Below are 21141 nucleotides of genomic sequence, written 5' to 3'. Positions count from 1 at the left end.
GATTCGTTAAACTTGTTGATATCTCTGAAAGCTCTGTCTTTTTTATCAAGGCAAATAAGTCTCAATATTCAGTACAGTTTTTAGTTCTTATTGGTTCCAGAAAAATAACCTATAAATTCATGTTTCATGATCATTTTCTGATTTTATCCCAATATTCAAAGCCATGGTCCCCAGATAAGAATTCCTATTATATAATAACCAGCATGTTTGTAGAATGTAAATAGAACCTTAAGATGGAAAACATTTGGCTCAAAATGACTGATAGATAAATCCCATTCTATGAGTAGAGAGTAATGATAATAACAATAGTTAACATTTGTGTGCTTACCATACTCTAGGCATTGTCCTAAATGCACTATAGCATCACCTTATTTAATCTTCACAACAACCCCATGTGAGGGGTACTGTTTACTTCAGATTATTCATTCGGAAGATAGTATATCATATTTGCCCTGATTATGCAATCAGGAAGTGATGGAACCAGAAGGTGAATCCAGGTCTGACTCCAAAGCAAATGATATTAACCAGACATAACCATGAGAAGAGAGAGAGAAGATGTTTGAGATAGTTGAAATACATAGGTGAATTTTTACAAAGGCCTTTCTGTGTATCACTGACAAGCCAAAAAAGAATTCTTTCACAAGCCAAGAAAGAATTCTTTCTTGACAATTTTTTCTTTTTTTCAGTGATGGTTTGTGTAAAGCTAGCCACTGGGTTTTGATTTTGCACGATAAATGCTGGATGATTTTCCACACACTGTAGCATTTGGAAAAAGTACTATGAACTTTTCTGTTGTGTTGCCAGTAAGCTTTTAAATTATACATATTCTGAGAGATGGGTAAAAAGCTTATTAGTTATTATCCTGATGTTTTTAGTCTCATTTTACTCTTTAGTGTATAATCTCATAATTCTGACTCATTTATATGTAGATTTCAGTATCTTAGAATATTGGTCCTGTGCTTGATTTTCTAGCTTCTGATGCTGAGTTTGGAAGTTTAAGCAATTCCTGACAATAAACCTCATTTTAAGTTGGCTTCTTCATTCACATTAATAGTTAACATTTATCAAGTGCTTTCTCTGTACAAATATTGTGACTTTGCCTTAGCCTATAATTGAGTCAGACAGAAGAACTTTGAAAACTAAGCTTCAAGACAGATATTTAATCACTATAGTGTAAGTAAAATCAAATGGTTTAGAAACATATAGGGGAGACAAATTAATTCCAACTGAAGGGATCTGGCTAATTGATCTTTGATTGCAGGGAAAAGAAGCAATTTTCCAGTTACTTTTTTAAAAAACTTGGTTTTTTTTTTTTAATACTTTGAATCCTTAAGCTTCTTACTTTTAAAGTAGTCTGTAATTGATAGAACTGTCTGCTGTTTAGTTTCATGTGCTCATTGCTCATGTAACTTATAAGTCTACTGGCTTTCTAATGCAATGGTAAAGGATATATTTTAGAGGGAAAAAAGCAATTTAAAGCAGATTTATCAGTCTGTGAATAAATATAGTATGTGTATATGTACATACCATGGTAAAAAAGACAGTTATTTCTGATAGCACGAGAGTTTAAAATCCAAAATAAATGTCTGTCTTGCCGTGATTTCTTTTATCCTGCTATCCAGAAGTGTAACCACTGTTATCAGTCATAATTTTTTTTAACTGCATTTACCACTAATGTCTGATTTTATTAGTGAATCATTCTTTCTGCATATGAAGGCTGTGTCCTTAGAGTTCCTTGGAATGATTCATGTATATAGTGCAGTCATTTCATTTGAGATGCAGTTTGCTTTGTGTGCACAGTCCTGCACCACGTAACAACGTTTCAGTCAGTAATGGACCACATATGCAAAGGTGGTCCCTTAAGATTGCACCGTGTAGCCTACCTGTGTAGTAGGCTATACCATCTAGGTTTGTACATGTACACCCTAGGATGTTTGCACAATGGTGAAATCACCTAACGACACATTTCTCAGAACAGATCCCTGTCATTAAGTGATGCATGACTGTACATACGAGTTGTTTTATTATGTGCTTTTCTTTTTCTTTAGGATCCCAAACTTCTGAACAGGAACTCTTTCTAGACACCAAGATATTTGAGAAAGGTTTGTAATTGTAAATATATTTTGGCTCTTAGAAGTACTGTCCTCTGTTAGTAATACAAACTCATAAAGTATTTGCAATTTTAGCTATTTGTAGGGGGCATCAGATGTCTCTGATTGTGTGCTGATTTGTAATGAGAATAAGGAAAAATACCTCAGATACTGGTTTTGAGGATTAAGTGTGATGATACTTTAAGGTGTGTGCCAAGAACATGAATCCAGTTCTGTGAAGGTGGTGAACAAGTCACTTCATTCTTGAGTGTACCTAGGTAATTGTTCAGCAACCATATCTCAGTTTTGGTATTGAGGGGTTCAGGAGGGTTTCTGAACATGTCAAGAGTCTATCTTATTTTGAGGGCTTGCTTGTTTTCTATATATTTCAGACCAAGGAAGTACATACAGTGGAGATCTTGAATCAGAGGCTGTATCTACTCCACATAGCTGGGAGGAAGAGTTGAATCATTATGCCCTAAAGTCAAATGCAGTGCAAGAGGCTGATTCAGAATTGAAGCAGTTCTCCAAAGGGGAAACTGAACAAGATCTGGAAGCGGATTTCCCATCAGGTTTGTGCAGAGTAACCTGTCCACTGAAAATCTTTTATTTTAAAACATTGGTACAACTCTAAAATGACATTGTGAAGCAGTTATAATGTGTGATAATAATCTAGGTCTCAAATGGTCCTTGCCTTTAAAGGTGTTAATTTGTACCATATTGTTCTTATAAATGGTTAATTTGTTTTGTTTTTTACCTTTCCCACAGTAACCATGGTTTTCTTGATTGTTAATGTTTATTTAAGTGCTGTATCCTGTGTTTCTCTTAAGTGTACAAGTAAAATTCTTATTTTATCACAAAATAATGAATATAGCGATGATTACCTGATATTTCCTCCCACAGTCTAAGTCTTTAAGTCTGAGAGTTATTTTCCTCATGTTATGCCTTCTGCTGATTATTGTAGAATCCTTCGACCCACTGAATAAAGGACAGGGAATCCAGGCTCGTTCCCGGACAAGACGACGACACAGAGACGGCTTCCCCCAACCCAGACGAAGAGTAAGCAGTAGCTTAATTTTTCTAGTATTTTCTTTCCTTCATTCTATATGTGTTTATTAGTCCTCCTGTTTATAAAACACTGTAACAGCCAGGGTCAAGGAATTCCATACATTGTTTTACAACCTTGTATTTTTGTGCTTTTATTTTTGTTTCTTGAAGTCAGTAACTGTATCTTTTATTTTACATTTCTCTTAGCGGGACTTTTATTTTTATTTCTGTAGTTGAGGGTTTTTTTTGTTTTGTTTACTTTAAAAAGCTTTTTATAATCCTTGTTATAGACTTCTGTCTTTTTTTTAAGTTCTCTAAATTTAGCTTTTTTAATGTATTATAATGAGGTTCACTATTTTGTATGGTGTAGTATAATAGTGAAGTTCACATGGACCATTTTTCATGTTGACAGGGCTTTCCCATACCAAAAATTAAAAGAATAAAAGCCTTATTTTTTAATTAGCTCTGTTGAGTTATAATTACATTTAAAAATTCGTAAATTTTAAGTGTACAATTTGATGGGCTTTGACAAATGCATTCAGTGTGTAACCACCACCACAATCATAATGCTTCCGCTGTCTTGGAAATTTCCCTTGTGATCTTTTGCAGTTAGTCTTCATCTCCAGCTCCCGATGACCGCCGATCTGCTTTGCAGATTGATGCAAAATGATACTGCTTTGCCTTTTCTAGAACATCATATAAATGGAATCTCATGATTTGTAGTCTTCTGTGTCTGCTCTTTTCGCTTACCATGTTTTTGAGATTCATCCATGGTATTTCATCTATCAGTAATTCATTCCTTTATATTTCCCAGTAGCATTCCGTTGTATGGACAAACCACAGTTTAACTGTTTAACAATTGATGGAAATTTGGGGTTTCCAGTTTTGGGCTATTTTGAATAAAGCTGCTATGAACATTCTAGTATAAATCTCTGTGTGAATGTATGTTTTCATTTGAGGAAAAGTATCCAGGAGGAGTTGCTAGATCTTATAGTATGTATATTGTTAATTTTGTAAGAAAGATGCCAAACTGTTTTCCAAAGTGGAAGTACCATTTTGATTCCTACCAGCAATGTGCGAGTTCCATCTGCTCCATAACTTTGCTAACACTTGGTATTGTTGATTTTTAATTTTAGCCATTCTACTGAATGTATGGTGGTATCTCATCATGGTTTTAATTTGCATTTTCCTAATGACTAATGACATTGGGCATGGTTTTTCTTTGGGTTTTTTTTTTAAAGGAAGATTAGTACTGAGCTAACATCCACTGCCAATCCTCCTTTTTTTACTGAGTAAGACTGGCCCTGAGCTATCATCCCTGCTCATCTTCCTCTGTTTTATGTGGGAAGCCTGCCACAGCATGGCATGATAAGCAGTGCCTAGGTCTGCACCGAGGAACAAAACTGGTGAACCCCAGGCTGTTGAAGCAGAGCACGTGAACTTAACTCCTACACCGCTGGCCGGCCCCGATGTTGGGCATCTTTTCATATGCATATTTGCCGTTCGTGGATCTTCTTTGGTAAAGTGTCTTTTCAAAACTATTGCATAGTTTTTTATTGGATTCGTTGTCATCTTACTGAGTTATAAGTGTTCTTTACTATGGAGGTAATTCTTTTGTCAAATGTAACTTTTGCTCCTATTCTGTTACTTCCTTTTTTTTTTTCTTAATGGTGAATTTTAATTTTGAGGAAGTCCACTTTATTTTTACTCTTTTATACTTTTTAGTATCCCCTCTAAAAATCTTTACTTAACTGATGGTAACTAAGATATTCTCTTATGTTTTCTTCTAGTTTTATAGTTTTAGCTGTTATATTTGTCTGTGTTGCATTTTGAGATAATTTTTATGTATGAGTGGAGGCAAGCATCAAGTATATGGATATCCGGTTTGTGTATGGATATCCGGTTGTTCCAGTACCACTCTTGGAAAAGACTGTCCTTTCCCCCTTGAATTACGTTGGCATTTCTGTTAAAAGTCAACTGACCATATATATGTCAGTCAATCCTGAAACTATACTGTTATGTTGATTTATGTTTGTGTTTTTATACCAGTACCAACTATCTTGATTATTGTAGCTTTACAATGAGTTTTGAAGTCAGGAGTGTAAGTCTTCCAACTTTGTTCTTCATTTTCAAAATCGTCATTTGCATTTCCATGTAAATTTTAGAATCACCTTGTCAATTTCTGTAACAAAGCTCACTGGAATTATGATTGGGGCTGTTCTGAATCTATAGATCAATTTGCAGAGAATTGACATCTTAGCAATTAGGAGCTGTCCCATCTGTGAAGATGGTATCTTTCTCCTTTATTTAGATCATCTTTAATTTCTCTCAACAATTTTTTGTATGTTTCATTGTACAAGTATTTATCTAATAAGTATTTAAAAATTTTTTTGATCCTGTTGTGAATAGTACTATTTTTAAATTTCATTTTCTAGTGTTCCTGTGGCATATAGAAATAGAGATGGTTTTTGTATGTTGACTTTATATACTGTGATTTCACTCAACTAAAATGCTTAAGATTTTCTACCTAGACAATCATATTATCTGTGAATAAAGACAGTTTTACTTTTTCCTTTCCCATCTTAATGCATTTTCTTTCTTTTTCTTGATTTATTGCACTAGCTAGGGTCTTCAGTACAACATTGAATCTTAGTGGTGAGAGCATACCTTCCTGCATGTTCCCAGTCTTAGGGAAGTGTTCAGTCTTGCAACATTAAGTATGAAGTTACCTGTAGGTTTCTCGTGGATGGCCTCTATCAGGTGCAGGAATTTCTCTTCTGTTTCTAATTTGCTGAGAGTTTTTATCGTGATTGCGTGTTGAACTTTGTAAGGTAGTCTCTTGCATCTGTTGAGATGATCATCTAGTTTTTTCTTTTTTGAGTCTGTTAAAATGGTGAAACACGTTAATTTTTTAAATGATAAACCAGCCTTGCATTCATGAGATGAACCCTACTTTCTTATGATGTATTTATTCTTTGATATATTGCTAGATTGAATTTGCTAATATTTTGTTAAGGTTTAAAGTATCTCTGTTTAAGAGGGATATTGGTCTGTAGTTGTCTTATAATGACTTTATCTAGCTTTGCTATCAGGGCAATGTTAATATCGTAAAGTGAGTTAGTGTTTTCTCCTATTTTCTGAAATATAATTTATATAATTACTTTGACTGTTGGGTAGAATTCAACAGTGAAGCCATCTCAGTCTGGAATTTTTTTGTGGGAAGGTTTTAAACTATGAATTCCAATTCTCTGGCTATTTAGGTTATCTGTTTCTTCTAGGGCAAGCTTTATTAATTTGTGTCTTTCAAGAAACATGTCCATTTCATGTAATTGTCGAGTTTATTGGCATAATGATGTGCAAATATCCTCTTATTATCCTTTTAATGTCTGTAGGATCAGGTATTGGTAATTTGTGTCTTCTCTCTTGTTTTTGATCATTCTAGCTAGAAATTTATTGATTTTTTTAATGTTCTAAAAGAATCAGCTTTTAGTTTTATTGATTTTTCTTTTTTAATTGATTTTTTGCTTTTATTTTTATTATTTCCTTCATTTTCCTTGTTTTGGGTTCTAATATGGTCTTCTTTTTCTAGTTTCTTAAGATAGAGGCTTAGGGGCCGGCCCTGTGGCAGAGTGGTTAAGTTTGAGCACTCCGCTTCGGTGGCCCAGGGTTTTGCCAGTTTGGATCCTGGGCGCGGACATGGCACCGTTCATCAAGCCATGCTGAGGCGGCATCCCACATGCCACAACTAGAAGGACCCACAACTAAAAATACAAAGCTATGTACCAGGGGGCTTTGGGGAGAAAAAGGAAAAATAAAATCTTTAAAAAAAAATGATAGAGGCTTAGATTATTGATTTTAGACTTTTTTCATTTCTCATAGAAGCATTTTAATACTATAAATGTCCCTATAAGCACTGCTTTACCACTGTTACAGAATTTTCATAATTTTCTCTTAAGTTCAAAATATTTTCTAACTTCATTCGTAGTTTGTTCTTTGACCCCTGGGGTATTTATAAATGTGTTGTTTAATTTCCAGTTTTTGAAGATTTTCTTACCAACTTTCCATTGTTGGTTTCTAGTTAATTCTGTTGTAGTTAAGAGAATTTATTGAGGTTTGTTTCATAGCCCAGAATATGATCTATTCATGTGTATTCCATTAAATAGACCTAAATGGTAATAACGGTTATTCATACCTCATTGTGTGGGTCCAGTCTCGGGAACATAGTAAGTACTTAAATGTTAGTGATTATTACAGTATGATCTTCTACATTTCAACTTTCTCTTTTTTCTTTTCTCATATAGATTGGATTAGATAATCTGTAAAGCTCTTTCTAGTTCTAAGAACTCTGAATCTTTAGGATATACTACTAAATTCTATATTCTGTACATTTATGCCCTTTCTGTCTTTGAGAACTATGATTCTTAAATATCCGAGACTAAATTTTGCGTTCTGTAAATTTTTGGAATCCTTACAGGGACGGAAGAAGTCTGTAGTAGCTGTGGAGCCCAGGAGCCTTATTCAAGGAGCCTTTCAAGGGTGCTCAGTGTCTGGGATGACACTCAAATACATGTATGGGGTAAATGCCTGGAAGAACTGGGTTCAGTGGAAAAATGCCAAGGAAGAGCAGGGGGATCTGAAATGTGGCGGTAAATACACAGCATGAACTTGTGTCTTGCATTAGGAGGTGGGGGGAATATTGATAAAGTTATAAATCTTCTCAAAAGAGATAAATACTAGGTCAAAAATCCCATAAAACTTTGTTTTGGGCTTTACTTAAATTTTTTCCCATCTTTATTTAAACTTCTCATTTATTTTTATTCCTTGTCAGGAGTTGAACATGCCTCATCTAGCCCATGTTCTGACCCCTTAGGAAGTGCTCAAGACCATGCAGTCTCTCAAGAATCCTCAGAGCCAGGCTGTAGAGGTAAAACTCGATTCTCTGCTTATGGTCTGAATTACGTGTAATATCTTTGTCAATTTTAAATTTGTAAGTGTAATATTTAAAGTTTGAAGTCTTGTGGTAAAAAGAAATTAATATCATATTTCTGATTTTAAAGAGCTTGTTATAAAGGTAAGGTTGTATCTTCTGATCATGCATTTGTGATGCAAATATAAGGAATTTTTCTTCTTTTTCTAACACTATGCAGGTGGCTCAAATCTGTCTTGAGCCCTGAATCTATAGATTAACCCATACGGAACCAAGTGTGACACTTTTTTTTTGAGAAAAATATCTGGAAACCCTTGCTTTTTCTGCAGGAATTTTTCCTAACAGCAAGCTCTGTATGACTGACCATGTTTGTGGATTTTGCTCTGGGTGCCAGAAATTTGGGACCCAATAAAGAGTTCAAATAGAGCAGCAATGTGTAATTTTAGAGCCCACATTAGCTTTCATTTTTCCCTGGTTTTGATGTCCTATTGTAAACTTTTGTTTTCAGTTTATATTTTGCTTTTTTATTATCTGTGTTTTATGTAAGATACTTAATCTTCATGGAATGAGATGGGACAGGAATGGATGAGATGTCCTTGCAATTAGATTTTTTTGCCCCTTCCCAACTGTATCTTCTCTCTAACACCTGGGTGATTGCATGCACTCTTGTCTTCACCTCAGTCTACCCTGCTGGGTTGGGGGTACATGTAACCCTCCTTATTGGAGCAGTTAGTTGCTGCTCTGGTCTCTGACTGACTCATGAGTTCTTACAGATCAAGTGTAATCTCTCTGCTCCAGAGTGATAATAAATATACTCCTGTTAGGAGGTTTGTTAGGCCCTTTACCATCCACTTTTGAGCCACGCAGCACTCTTTGTTTTTACGAAAAAAGAAGGGTAGTGGGAATGGAGAGGTAATATTCTATTAGACTACCAGGCTGAAATGCAGTAGCCATGGGGGATGCCTACTCATTTCTACTACTCATTCGTCTGAAAAATACTTAGTGGATATCTGGCATGTACCAGGCATGGTGGTAGGTACTCGAGTGAAAAGGTCGAACATGGTCCTTGCCCTTGTGAATCACCACTTACCTTTTGTGAAACCTTCTCGGGAGCTCAAGTCTATTTTTGGAAATGTGCAAACTTGTCTGAATGCAGAAGAGCAATAACTAGAAAGGATGTTTCGGTTCTAAATCCCACAATGTGGACCAATCCGTTGTAGCAGGATCTCTACAAATCAAATTGGATAACTCTCCTGTGTAAAATTGAGCTCTTTCTTGTCTTCAAAATCTTAATATGATATGTGAGGCTTACCAGCATATGCCCCCATCTGCCCTTCTTGCTTTTCTCCTGTGCAACCCTGAACCTTTTCACTTTTGTGGCCGAGCACTTACTGTATTCCAGCATTTCTAAGGGCATAAACGTGTTATATGTTATTTGAAGTGTTCTATATTCAAATAAATTTGAGTTAAAGTTAAATGGCATTCTTTTTTGCAGATATCCTCAGAGGCTTTAACACGCCAAAAAGGATTGTGAGTTCTTTAGAGGCAGATGTAATATGCTGCTCTTTTCCAAATTTGTCAGATCTTAGAAACGCAGTTTTCTCCAGCTTTCGCATACCTAGTATTTTGTGGAATATACTTTGGGAAATTTATTTTCTATCCTCAGATTGGAATTCTTTATCCACCTGTTTAATTCTTCTTCACCCTTCAAGGTCTAGCATTAGTATCACGTCGTCCAGAATCCCACCTGATCCTTCCCTGTCTATTAGATGTCCCTCAGTTGCTTTCATAGAATCCTGTTTAAATGAAACCTCTATTATTGCACTTGTTACACCATATGCACACCATATTGTCTTTATTTCTTTAACTAAAAACCCTTGAGATCAGGGTCTGTCTTTAATCCATGTGTTCACCCGTGTATACCACAGTACGTGGAGCACAATAGTAGTCATTGTTTATTCAGTGAATCAACTAATGTTACTGTGTTTCTTGCAAGTTAACATTTTAGATGTTTTCTATTCCACAGTCCGCTCTGTCAAGCTGAAGGAAGATATTCTGTCCTGCACTTTTTCTGAGTTGAGTTTGGGTTTATGCCAGTTTATCCAAGAGGTGCGGAGACCAAATGGTGAAAAATATGATCCAGACAGTATCTTATACTTGTGCCTTGGAATTCAGCAGGTATCAAATTCAATAATTGTTACAAAATCTATTGCACATTTAATAATTCTGATAGAACTTCTGAACTAAGCTGAAAAATTATAGTGTATAGTGGTTGTTTGGTATTGCTGCTAGGATACTCTCTTCTTAGTGAACCACTGACCCTGATTCAAAAGTCTTCATCATATAGCGTTCTGTAAGCTAATTTGAGACTGTTTTTAGAACAACAGAAATCAAGCATGGTACATTTTATTGTAAAATGGACAAAAAAGGCATAAACAGCAGTTCACTGAAGAAGTGACATAGATGACTCTGTGTGTATGTATATGTATGTATTTATATAAATCATGTGGTCTCATGTAAATTTTTTAAGGAAAATTAAAATAATAGGTATACTATTATTTGTCTATCACATTAGCAACAATCAAAAAATTCTAACACTTGTTGATACGAGTTTTGTGAGACAGGGGTTTGCTTTCATACCTGGTAGTAATTAGTACCTACTTTCTAAAAAGCAATTTTGAGCATATGTTTCAGGAATACTTTTGAATGTTCATACTGTTTTGCCAGTAATTCACTTTTTGCAAGTCTGTCAAAGCTGATACTGAAATTCAGACATCATTGCACAAAATTTGAAATAACCTCAATGTCCACCAAAGTGTGATGGTTAAGTAAATTATAGTATATTTATAAAGTTGTATATTATGTAGCCAATAAAAGTTGTTTACAAAGTAACTTCTAGTAACAGAAAAATCTTAATATTACAGCATTAAATGAACAAAATAAGAGTACGAATTCCATACGTATCACTGTATGCTAACATACAGTGGTTTAAAAACTAGCCAAATAAATACATGATAAAATGAAATGCACCAAAAATGTTTACAACGGTTATGGTTTTGGGTTGGTAGAACTCTGGATGTTGTTGATTTTTTAATTTTTTCTATTTGCCAGATTTTCCTCCATTTGTATGGGGGGGTGTTCTTTTATTTAGGCATTTGTTTGTTCTTAAGTTTTGTTCTTTAATTACAAATGTGTTGCATGTGCTCAGTGTAACTGTTAAAACAGTAAGTGAAGGCATATGAAGAAAAATTTGTCTTGCTCCATTCCCACTCCCTGAGGGAGCCAGTGGTGCACCATGGTGAGTCTCCTTCCTTACCTTGTCCGGTGCTACACGTTTATACATTCGTATACATGTTTGTTAATAGTTTTTGTTTTGTTTAGTTTTTAGCAAATGGGGCCCATACCATACACGTTTTTTGCAGCTTGCTTTTTCCAATCTGTGTATCCCTCCAGGAGAACATAAATCAAACTCCTTCCTTTAAAAAGAAAGCTGTATAATATTGCAGAGTATGAATATCCCAGTTATTCAGCTTTTCCTCTTTTATATATTCAGGTTTTTTCTCCTCCCACCACCCCCCTTAGCCTCACAAACACTGCTTCAGTGAATATTTTGTTTGCATACCTGATGAACTGGTGCTTTTATTTCTAGGTTAAAGAATATATTCATTTTTCCAATTTTAGGATATTTTCAGATTACTTTCCAAAATGGTTACAGTACTTTATAATTTTACCAGCAGTGTGTGTGTGAATGCCCATTTCTTGAATCCTCTTTATCACTCCTCTTTTTTTTTTTTTAAAGATTTTATTTTTTCATTTTTCTCCCCAAAGCCCCCCGGTACATAGTTGTGTATTCTTCGTTGTGGGTTCTTCTAGTTGTGGCATGTGGGATGCTGCCTCAGCGTGGTCTGATGAGCAGTGGCATGTCCGCGCCCAGGATTCGAACCAACGAAACACTGGGCCGCCTGCAGCGGAGAGCGCGAACTTAACCACTCGGCCACGGGGCCAGCCCCTATCACTCCTCTTTTTAACGTTTGTTCATTTTTGTCCATGCTACAAGTATATTTCTTTTTTTTTTTTTTTTTAAAGATTTAATTTTTTTCCTTTTCCTCCCCAAAGCCCCCTGGTACATAGTTGTATATTCTTCGTTGTGGGTCCTTCTAGTTGTGGCATGTGGGACGCTGCCTCAATGTGGTTTGAGGAGCAGTGCTGTGTCCGCGCCCAGGATTCGAACCAACGAAACACTGGGCCGCCTGCAGCGGAGCGCACAAACTTAACCACTTGGCCACGGGGCCAGCCCCTACAAGTATATTTCTGATGAATAACATTTCTGATGGGTAGCTGGTTAATTCAAGCAGTATTAATTTTCCCACAGAATCAAAATGTCACCTTTGTTATTTAATAAGTTTCCATTATATTTTGAACTAATGTCTAGACTGTAAAAGATATTTTTAAAATTAACATATGAGAGAACTTTCATGGATTCTTTCAACAAAAATTTATTGAGCACCTGCTATGTGCCATGCATGCATTTTGCTCAGGTAAAAGTTGTGAGAATTCTGGATAGACTTCCTGTACTCTGGAAGTTTATAATATTATGGATCTAAAGAATATTTTCTCTTGGGGCCAGCCTGGTTGCACAGTGGTTGAATTCGCACATTCTGCTTCAGCAGCCTGGGGTTTGCAGGTTTGGATCCTGGGTGTGGACCTACTTACTGCTTGTCAAGCCATGCTGTGGCAGGCATCCCACATATAAAGTAGAGGAAGATGGGCACAGATGTTAGCTCAGGGCCAGTCTTCCTCAGCAAAAAGAGGAAGATTAGCAGCAGATGTTAGCTCAGGCCTAATCTTCCACAAAAAAAAAAGAAAGAAAGAAGGAAGATTGGCAACAAACGTTAGCTCAGGTGCCAATCTTTAAAAAAATAAAAAAATATATTTTCTCATTTGATCAGTGCAGATGTCAAGATGTTTTGTGGTAGTTATTAATATTCTAATAATTTGAATATAATCAAAACATAGGTGGTCATTGCCACGATTTTAATCAAAAACATTTGAGTGCATTGCATATCAGATTCTCTGCTATATAAAAAATATATTCTAATTTGTGAGATAAATCATAAACCTATGAAAGTTTTTTCTAGTATATTTGTCCTGTTAACTTGTTTATATTAATAAATGACTTATGTAACAATACTGTTAAAAAGAGGCCATAAGTTAACAAATGGTCAGATGATTGTGATAGAAAGTAAATATTAGGAACCTTTTATCAATTTTGAACAAGAAATAAACTTTCCTTAATAAGGTTATTTATGTTGACATCTCAAGTGTGCTTTTATTTTCTCTGATTATAAAAATAGTTATGCTGATTGTAAAGAATTTTGAAAATACATAAAAATGTAAAGAAAGAAACTAAACTATAATATCAACACCTGGACCACCACTGTTAACGTTAGCTGGGAAGGGGATAATTGGCAAAAGAAACAAACAGGCAAGTCACAGAAGAAAATCAAGAGATTGCTAATGGACCGAATATACCAGCATCACCTAACAATCATTTACTATGTATGTAGTGTATTAATAGCTCATTTCTTTTTTTTTTTTTGAGGAAGATTAGCCCTGAGCTAACTACTGCCAGCCCTTCTCTTTTGGCTGAGGAAGCCTGGTCCTGAGCTAACATCCGTGCCCATCTTCCTCTATTTTATATGTGGGACGCCTACCACAGTATGGCGTGCCAAGCGGTGCCATGTCTGCACCCAGGATCCAAACTGGCGAATCCCGGGCTGCCGAGAAGTGGAACGTGCGAACTTAACCGCTGCGCCACTGGGCTGGCGCCTCATTTCCTGTATTAACTCACTTAATTGTTAGTCTGGCCCTGTGACATGTAAGAACTGTTATCATCACCATTTCATGCTAAGGAACCTGAGGTACAGTGAGTTAAATAATTTGCCTAAGGTCTCAAACGTAGTAAGTGCCACGACTAGGATCTGAACCCACATGGTTTAGCTTCAGGGTCCATGCTTATGATCACTATGTTGGACTGCCTCTCTAATGTAAAAAGGTGCTGTGATCAGGAAACATTTTCACCTATCAGATAGATTAAAAATTTGAAAGATTGAGAAGTTTGTAGTACCAAGTATTAGTAAAGATATGTGCACTGTTGGAGGCTTTTTCAAAGGGCAGGTTGACAGTGGCTATTAAAACTTTAAATGCATATAGATTCTTCAGTCTAGCAAATCCACTGATCAGTATCTCTTCTAAAAGAAGTGCACACACATGGACCTAGAAAGACATATACTGATATTTTCATTGTAACGTTGTTTTTAACAGCAACAATTTGGAAACCACCTAAGTGTTCATCCAAAGAGTAATGATTCAATCAGCTATAATATATAATTGAATATCATACAGTAGTTAAAAAAGAATGAATTGTTTCTATACATATTGACATGGAAAACGCTTAGAGACATATATTTAAAAAAGTAACTTGCAAAATTTATATGTGTAGTGCAATGTTTATATTATGGTAGAAAACGTATACATAATATTTGCCATTTTAAAGTGTACAATTCAGTGGCATTAGGTACAACCATAATGTTGTGCAACCATCACCACTATCTAGTTCTATAACTTCATCACCCTAAATGGAAATCCTGTACTCATGAAGCAGTCACTCCCCATGACCCCCTCCATCCAGTCCCTGGCAACCATAAATCTGCTTTCTATCACCCTGGACTTGCCTATTCTGTATATTTCATATAAGTAGAATTATACAGTGTGTGGCCTGTTATGTCTGGCTTCTTTCACTTAACATAGTGTTTTCAAGGTTTATATGTTGTAGCATGAATCAGTTCTTCGTTCCTTTTTATGGCTGAATAATATTCCATTCATTCAGCTGTTCACGGACATTTGGATTGTTCCCACCTTTTGGCTATTATGAATAGTAGTGCTACCATGAACATTCATGTACAAGTTTGTTTTTGAACACTTCTTTTCAGTTCCTTTGGATATATGCCTAGGAGTAGAATTGCAAGGTCATATGGTAACTGTTTGATTAGTTTGTTGATGAACCACCAAACCGTTTTCCACAGTGGCTGCACTGTTTTATATTCCCAGCAGCGGTGTATGAGAGTGGAGAGTTCTGTTATTGCTACATCCTTGACAATGCTTGTTAATTTCCGTCTTTTTTTTTTTTTAGTACTCATCTGCTGGGTATGAGGTGGTGTCTCATTGTGGTTTTGATTTGCATTTCCCCACTGAATAATGACATTGAGCGTCTTTTCATGTACTCGTTGGCCATTTGTATATCCTCTTTGCAGAAATATCTAAGTCCTTTGCCCATTTTTTAATTGGATTGTTTGTTTTTTTGTTGTTGAGTTGTAGGATTTCTTTATATATTCTGGATATTAAACTCTTATCAGATATGTGATTTGCAAGTATTTTCTCCCATTTTCTGAGTTTTCTTTTCACTCTCTTGAAAGTGTGCTTTGATGCACAAAATTTTTAATTTTGATGAAGTTCAGTGTATTTTTTTTATTGTAGCTTGTGCTTTTGTTGTTATAAAGAATCCATTGCCAAATTCAAGTTCATAAAGATTTTCCCCTATGTTTTCTCTTTAGAGTTTTGTGGTTTTAGCTCATTTTTAGTTCATTGATCCATTTTGAATTCATTTTTATATCTCATGTGAGGTAGGGATATGTGGATATCTCGTTCTCCCAGTAGCATTTGTTGAAGAGACTATTCTTTGTTCATTGAATGGTCTTGACATCCTTTTCAGAAATCATCTGACTAAAAATTTATTTGTTTATTTTGGACATTGGTCTACATGGCTGTTCTTATGGCAGTACACACTATTTTGATTACTATATCTTTGTAGTAAGTTAAAGTCGGTGAGCTTGATTCCACAAGATTCTTTTGGCTATTTGAGGTTTCTTGCAATTCCCTATAAATTTTAGGATTAGCTTTTCCATTTCTGCAAAAAAAGCCATTGAGATTTTGATAGGATTCAATTGAATTTGTAGATTGCTTTGGGGAATATTCCCATTTTTTTAAACTTTTTTTTTAAATGATTTTATTTATTTATTTATTTTATTTTTCCTTCTTCTCCCCAAGTCCCCCCAGTACATAGTTGCATATTTTAGTTGTGGGTCCTTCTAGCTTTGGCATGTGGGAGGCCGCCTCAACATGATCTAATGAGTGGTGCCATGTCCGCGCCCAGGATCTGAACCGGTAAAACCCTGGGCCGCTGCAGCAGAGTGCATGAACTTAACCACTCTGTCATGGGGTCGGCCCCTTTTTTTAACTTTTTATTGAGATTATGATAGTTTGCACCCTTATGAAATTTCAGTTGTACATTATTGTTTGTCAGTCGTGTTGTAGGTGCACCACTTCACCCTTTGCGCCCATCCTCCACGCCCCCTTTCCCCTGGTAACCACTAATCTGTTCTCTTTGTCTACATGTTTAACTTCCACATATGAGTGGACTCATACAAAGATTGTCTTTCTCTATCTGGCTTATTTCACTTAACATAATGCCCTCAAGGTCCGTCCATGTTGTTGTGAATGGGACAATGTTATCCTTTTTTATGGCGGAATAGTATTCCATTGTCTATATATACACCACATCTTCTTTATCCAATCATCAGTTGATGGGCACTTAGGTTGCTTCCACGTCTTGGCTATTGTAAGTAATGCTGCAGTGGACACAGGGTGCATGAGACTTTTGGAATTGCTGATTTCAAGTTCTTTGGATAGATACCCAGTAGTGAGATCGCTGGGTCATATGGTATTTCTACTTTTAATTTTTTGAGAAGTCTCCATACTATTTTCCATAGTGGATGCACCAGTTTGCACTCCCACCAGCAGTGTATGAGGGTTCCTTTTTCCCCACAACCTCTCCAACATTTGTTACTTTTTGTTTTGGCTATTTTTGCCATTCTAACGGGAGTAAGGTCATATCTTAGTGTAGTTTTCATTTGCATCTCCCTGATGATAAGTGATGATTAACATCTTTTCATATGCTTATTGGCCATCCGTATATCTTCTTGGGAGAAATATCTGTTCATGTCCCCTGCCCATTTTTTGATTGGGTGGTTTAATTTTTTGTTGTTGAGTTGTGTGAGTTCTTTATATATTATGGAGATTAACCCTTTGTCGGATATTTGACTTGCAAATATTTTTTCCCAATTGGTGGGTTGTTTTTTTGGTCTCAATCCTATTTTCCCTTGCCTTGAAGAAGCTCTTTAGTCTGATGAAGTCCCATTTGTTTATTCTTCCTATTGTTTCCCTTGTCTGAGAAGACATGGTGTCCGAAAAGATCCTTTTATGACTGATGTCAAAGAGTATACTGCCTATGTTTTCTTCTAGAAGCCTTACGGTTTCAGGTCTTACCTTTAGGTCTTTGATCCATTTTGAATTTATTTTTGTGAATGGTGAAAAAGAATGGTCAATTTTCATTCTTTTACATGTGGCTTTCCAGTTTTCCCAGCACCATTTGTTGAAAAGACTTCTTTTCTCTGTTGTGTACCCTCAGCTCCTTTGTGGAAGATTAGCCGTCCATAGGTGTGTGGTTTTATTTCTGGGCTTTCAGTTCTGTTCCACTCATCTGTGCACCTGTTTTTGTACCAGTACCATGCTGTTTTGATTACTGTAGCTTTGTGTATATTTTGAAGTCAGGGATTGTGATACCTCTAGCTTTGTTCTTTTTTCTCAGGATTGCTTTAGCAATCCGGGGTCTTTTGTTGCCCCGTATGAATTTTAGGATTCTTTGTTCAATTTCTGTAAAGAATGTCATTGGGATTCTGATTGGGATAGCGTTGAAACTGTAGATTGCTTTAGGTAGTATGGACATTTTAACTGTGTTTATTTTTCCAGTCCATGTTCATGGAATGTCTTTCCATCTCTTTATGTTGTCATCAGTTTCTTTCAGGAAAGTCTTGTAGTTTTTGTTGTATAGGTCTTTCACTTCCTTGGTTAAATTTACCCCAAGGTATTTTATCTGTTTTGTTGCGATTGTGAATGATATTGTGTTCTTGAGTTCTTTTTCTGTTAGTTCATTATTAAAGCGTAGAAATGCTACTGATTTTTGTAAGTTGATTTTATACCCTGCAACTTTGCTGTAGTTGTTGATTATTTCTAATAGTTTTCCCGTGGATTCTTTAGGGTTTTCTATATATAAGATCATGTCATCTACAAACAGCGAGAGTTTCACTTCTTCACTCCCTATTTGGATTCCTTTTATTCCTTTTTCTTGCCTAATTGCTCTGGTCAAAACCTCCAGTACTATGTTGAGTAAGAGTGGTGATAGAGGGCATCCTTGTCTTGTTCCTGTTCTCAGGGGGATGGCGCTCAGTTTTTGCCCATTGAGTATGATGTTGGCTGTGGGTTTGTCATATATGGCCTTTATTATGTTGAGGTAATTTCCTTCTATCCCCATTTTGTTAAGAGTTTATATCATAAATGGCTGTTGGAACTTGTCAAATGCTTACTCTGCATCTATTGAGATAGGTCATGTGGTTTTTATTACTAAATTTGTTGATGTGGTGTATCACATTGATTGATTGTGGATGTTGAACCATCCCTTTGTCCCTGGTATGAATCCCACCTGATCCTGATGTATGATTCTTTTGATGAATTGCTGTATTTGGGTTGCCAAAATTTTGTTTAGAATTGTTGCATCTATGTTCATCAGCGATATTGGCCTGTAGTTCTCCTTTTTTGTGCTGTCCTTGTCAGGCTTTGGTATCAGAGTGATGTTGGCCTTGTAGAACGTGTTAGGAAGTATTCCATCCTCCCTAATTTTTTGGAATAGCTTGAAAAGGATAGGTATTAAATTTTCTCTGAAAGTTTGGTGGAATTCCACAGGAAAGCCGTCTGGTCCTGTGGTTTTATTCTGTGGGATGCTTTTGATGGCTGTTTCAATCTCTTTCGTTGTGATTGGTTTGTTCAGATTGTCTGTTTCTTCTTGACTCAGCTTTGGGAGGTTGTAAGAGTCTAAGAATTTATCCATTTCCTCTAGGTTATCCATTTTGTTGGCATATCGTTTTTCATTGTATTCTCTTATAATCCATTGTATTTTTGTGGAGTCTGTTGTTATTTCTCTTCTTTCCTTTCTGATCTTGTTTGTTTGCACTTTCTCTCCTTTTTTCTTTGTAAGTCTGGCTAGGGGTTTGTCAATTTTATTTTATCTTCTCAAAGAACCAGCTCTTTGTTTCATTGATCTTTTCTGTTGCCTTCTTTGTTTCACTAGCATTTATTTCTGCTCTGATTTTTATTATTTCTCTCCTGTTGACTTTGGCCTTTGTTTGTTCTTCGTTTTCTAATTCAGTTAGGTGTAATCTGAGATTGCTTATTTGGGATTTTTCTTGTTTGTTAAGATGTGCCTGTATTGCAATGAATTTCCCCCTTAATACAGCCTTTGCTGTATCCCATATGAGTTGGTGTGGCATGTTATCATTTTCATTTGTCTCCAGATTTTTTTTATTTCTTCTTTAATTTCTTCAACAATCCATTGCTTGTTCAATAGCATATTGTTTAGTCTCCACGTCTTTTCATCCTTTCTCAGCTTTTTTCTTGTAATTAATTTCTAGCTTTATAACATTATGATTGGAGAAGATGCTTGTTATTATTTCAACGTTTTAAATTTATGGAGGCTTGCCTTGTTTCCCAACATATGGTCTATCCTTGAGAATGTTCCATGCGCACTTGAGAAGAATGTGTATTCTGCTGTTTTTTGGATGGAGTGTTCTATATATGTCTATTAAGTCCAACTGTTTTAGCTCTTTGTTTAATTCCACTGTTTCCTTGTTGATTTTCTGTCTGGATGATCTGTCCAATGATGTGAGTGGGGTGTTGAGGTCCCCTACTATTATTGTTTTATTTTTGATTTCTTCTTTTAGGTTTGTTAATAGTTGCTTTATGAACTTTGGTGCTCCTGTGTTGGGTGCATAGATATATATAAGCATTATTGCTTCTTGATGTAGTGGCCGTTTGATCATTATATATTGCCCCTCTTTGTCTCTCTTTACCTGCCTTATCTTGAAGTCTACTTTGTCTGATGTAAGAATTGTGACACCTGCTTTCTTTTGTTTGCTATTAGCTTGGAATATCATCTTCCACCCCTTCACTCTGAGCCTGTATTTGTCATTGGAGCTGAGATGTGTTTCCTGGAGGCAACAGATTGTTGGGTCTTGTTCTTTAATCCACCTTGCCACTCTGTATCTTTTTATTGGATAGTTCAATCCGTTTACATTGAGGGTGATTATTGATGTATGAGGGCTTAATGCTGTCATTATATCACTCGTTTTCCAGTTTTCCTGCATTTCCTTTGTTTCTCGTCCTGTGTGTTTTGGTCTACCCATTGAATAATGCATTTTTTTATGCTGTGTTTCCTAGTTTTTTCCGTATTTATTTTTTGTGTCTCTATTCTGGTTTTTAGTGGCTACTCTAAAGTTTGTATTCAGAATCTCGTGCATAACATAGTCCATTTTCTGATGGCCTCTTATTTCCTTAGTCTAAACTGATTCAATCCCTTTCCTCCTTCCCTCCTAAATTATTATTCTCATCTTATTCCAACTCGTGTTGTGAGTTTGTGGTTAAAGTGACAAGATTGTCTTTGTTTTTGGTATTTTACTTCCCTTTAGCCTAATGCTATAGTTGAACATTTGCTGTCCTATTCTGATTCTGTCTATCCATTTGTTTCCTTACTCTGTGTTTTGTGACCCCTTTCTCCCTTTTTTCTTTTTTCAGGTGTGAAGGCCTTCTTGAGGATTTCTTGGAGGGGGGTTATCTCATGGCTACAAGGTCCCTTAGTTTTTGTTTGGGAAAGATTTAATTCCTCCCTCATATCTGAAGGATATTTTTGATGGGTAGAGTATTCTTGGCTGAAGATTTTTATCTTTTAAAGTTTTGAATATGTCATTCCATTCTCTCCTAGCTTGTAACGTTTCTGCAGAGAAATCTGCTGAAAGTCTAATAGGGGTTCCTTTGCAGGTTATTTTCTTCTGCCTTGCTGCCCTGAGTATTCTTTCTTTGTCATTAATTTTTGACAATTTTACTACTATATGCCTTGCAGTAGGTCTTTTT

At 35.9% G+C, this 21141-nt stretch overlaps 1 protein-coding gene across 19 annotated transcripts in view; it reads left to right on the top strand.

Annotated features, from left to right (window-relative positions):
• ZMYM4 (zinc finger MYM-type containing 4) overlaps nucleotides 1-21141 on the top strand; it is a 168067-nt gene that overhangs the window by 135299 nt on the left and 11627 nt on the right. For all 19 annotated transcript variants that reach the window (XM_070260445.1, XM_070260455.1, XM_005607212.4 and 16 more), the window contains 6 exons: nucleotides 2049-2102; nucleotides 2483-2662; nucleotides 3055-3149; nucleotides 7612-7783; nucleotides 7966-8061; nucleotides 10091-10242. In XM_070260445.1, coding sequence (XP_070116546.1) covers nucleotides 2049-2102; nucleotides 2483-2662; nucleotides 3055-3149; nucleotides 7612-7783; nucleotides 7966-8061; nucleotides 10091-10242 — 749 coding nt within the window. The remainder of the gene's footprint in view (nucleotides 1-2048; nucleotides 2103-2482; nucleotides 2663-3054; nucleotides 3150-7611; nucleotides 7784-7965; nucleotides 8062-10090; nucleotides 10243-21141) is intronic.

The sequence above is a fragment of the Equus caballus genome, chromosome 2, assembly GCF_041296265.1.
Source record: "Equus caballus isolate H_3958 breed thoroughbred chromosome 2, TB-T2T, whole genome shotgun sequence".
In the NCBI taxonomy this organism is placed as follows: Eukaryota; Metazoa; Chordata; class Mammalia; order Perissodactyla; family Equidae; genus Equus; species Equus caballus.
The sequence above is the reverse complement of the archived record's forward strand: the minus strand, read 5'-3'. Positions and strand labels throughout refer to the sequence as shown.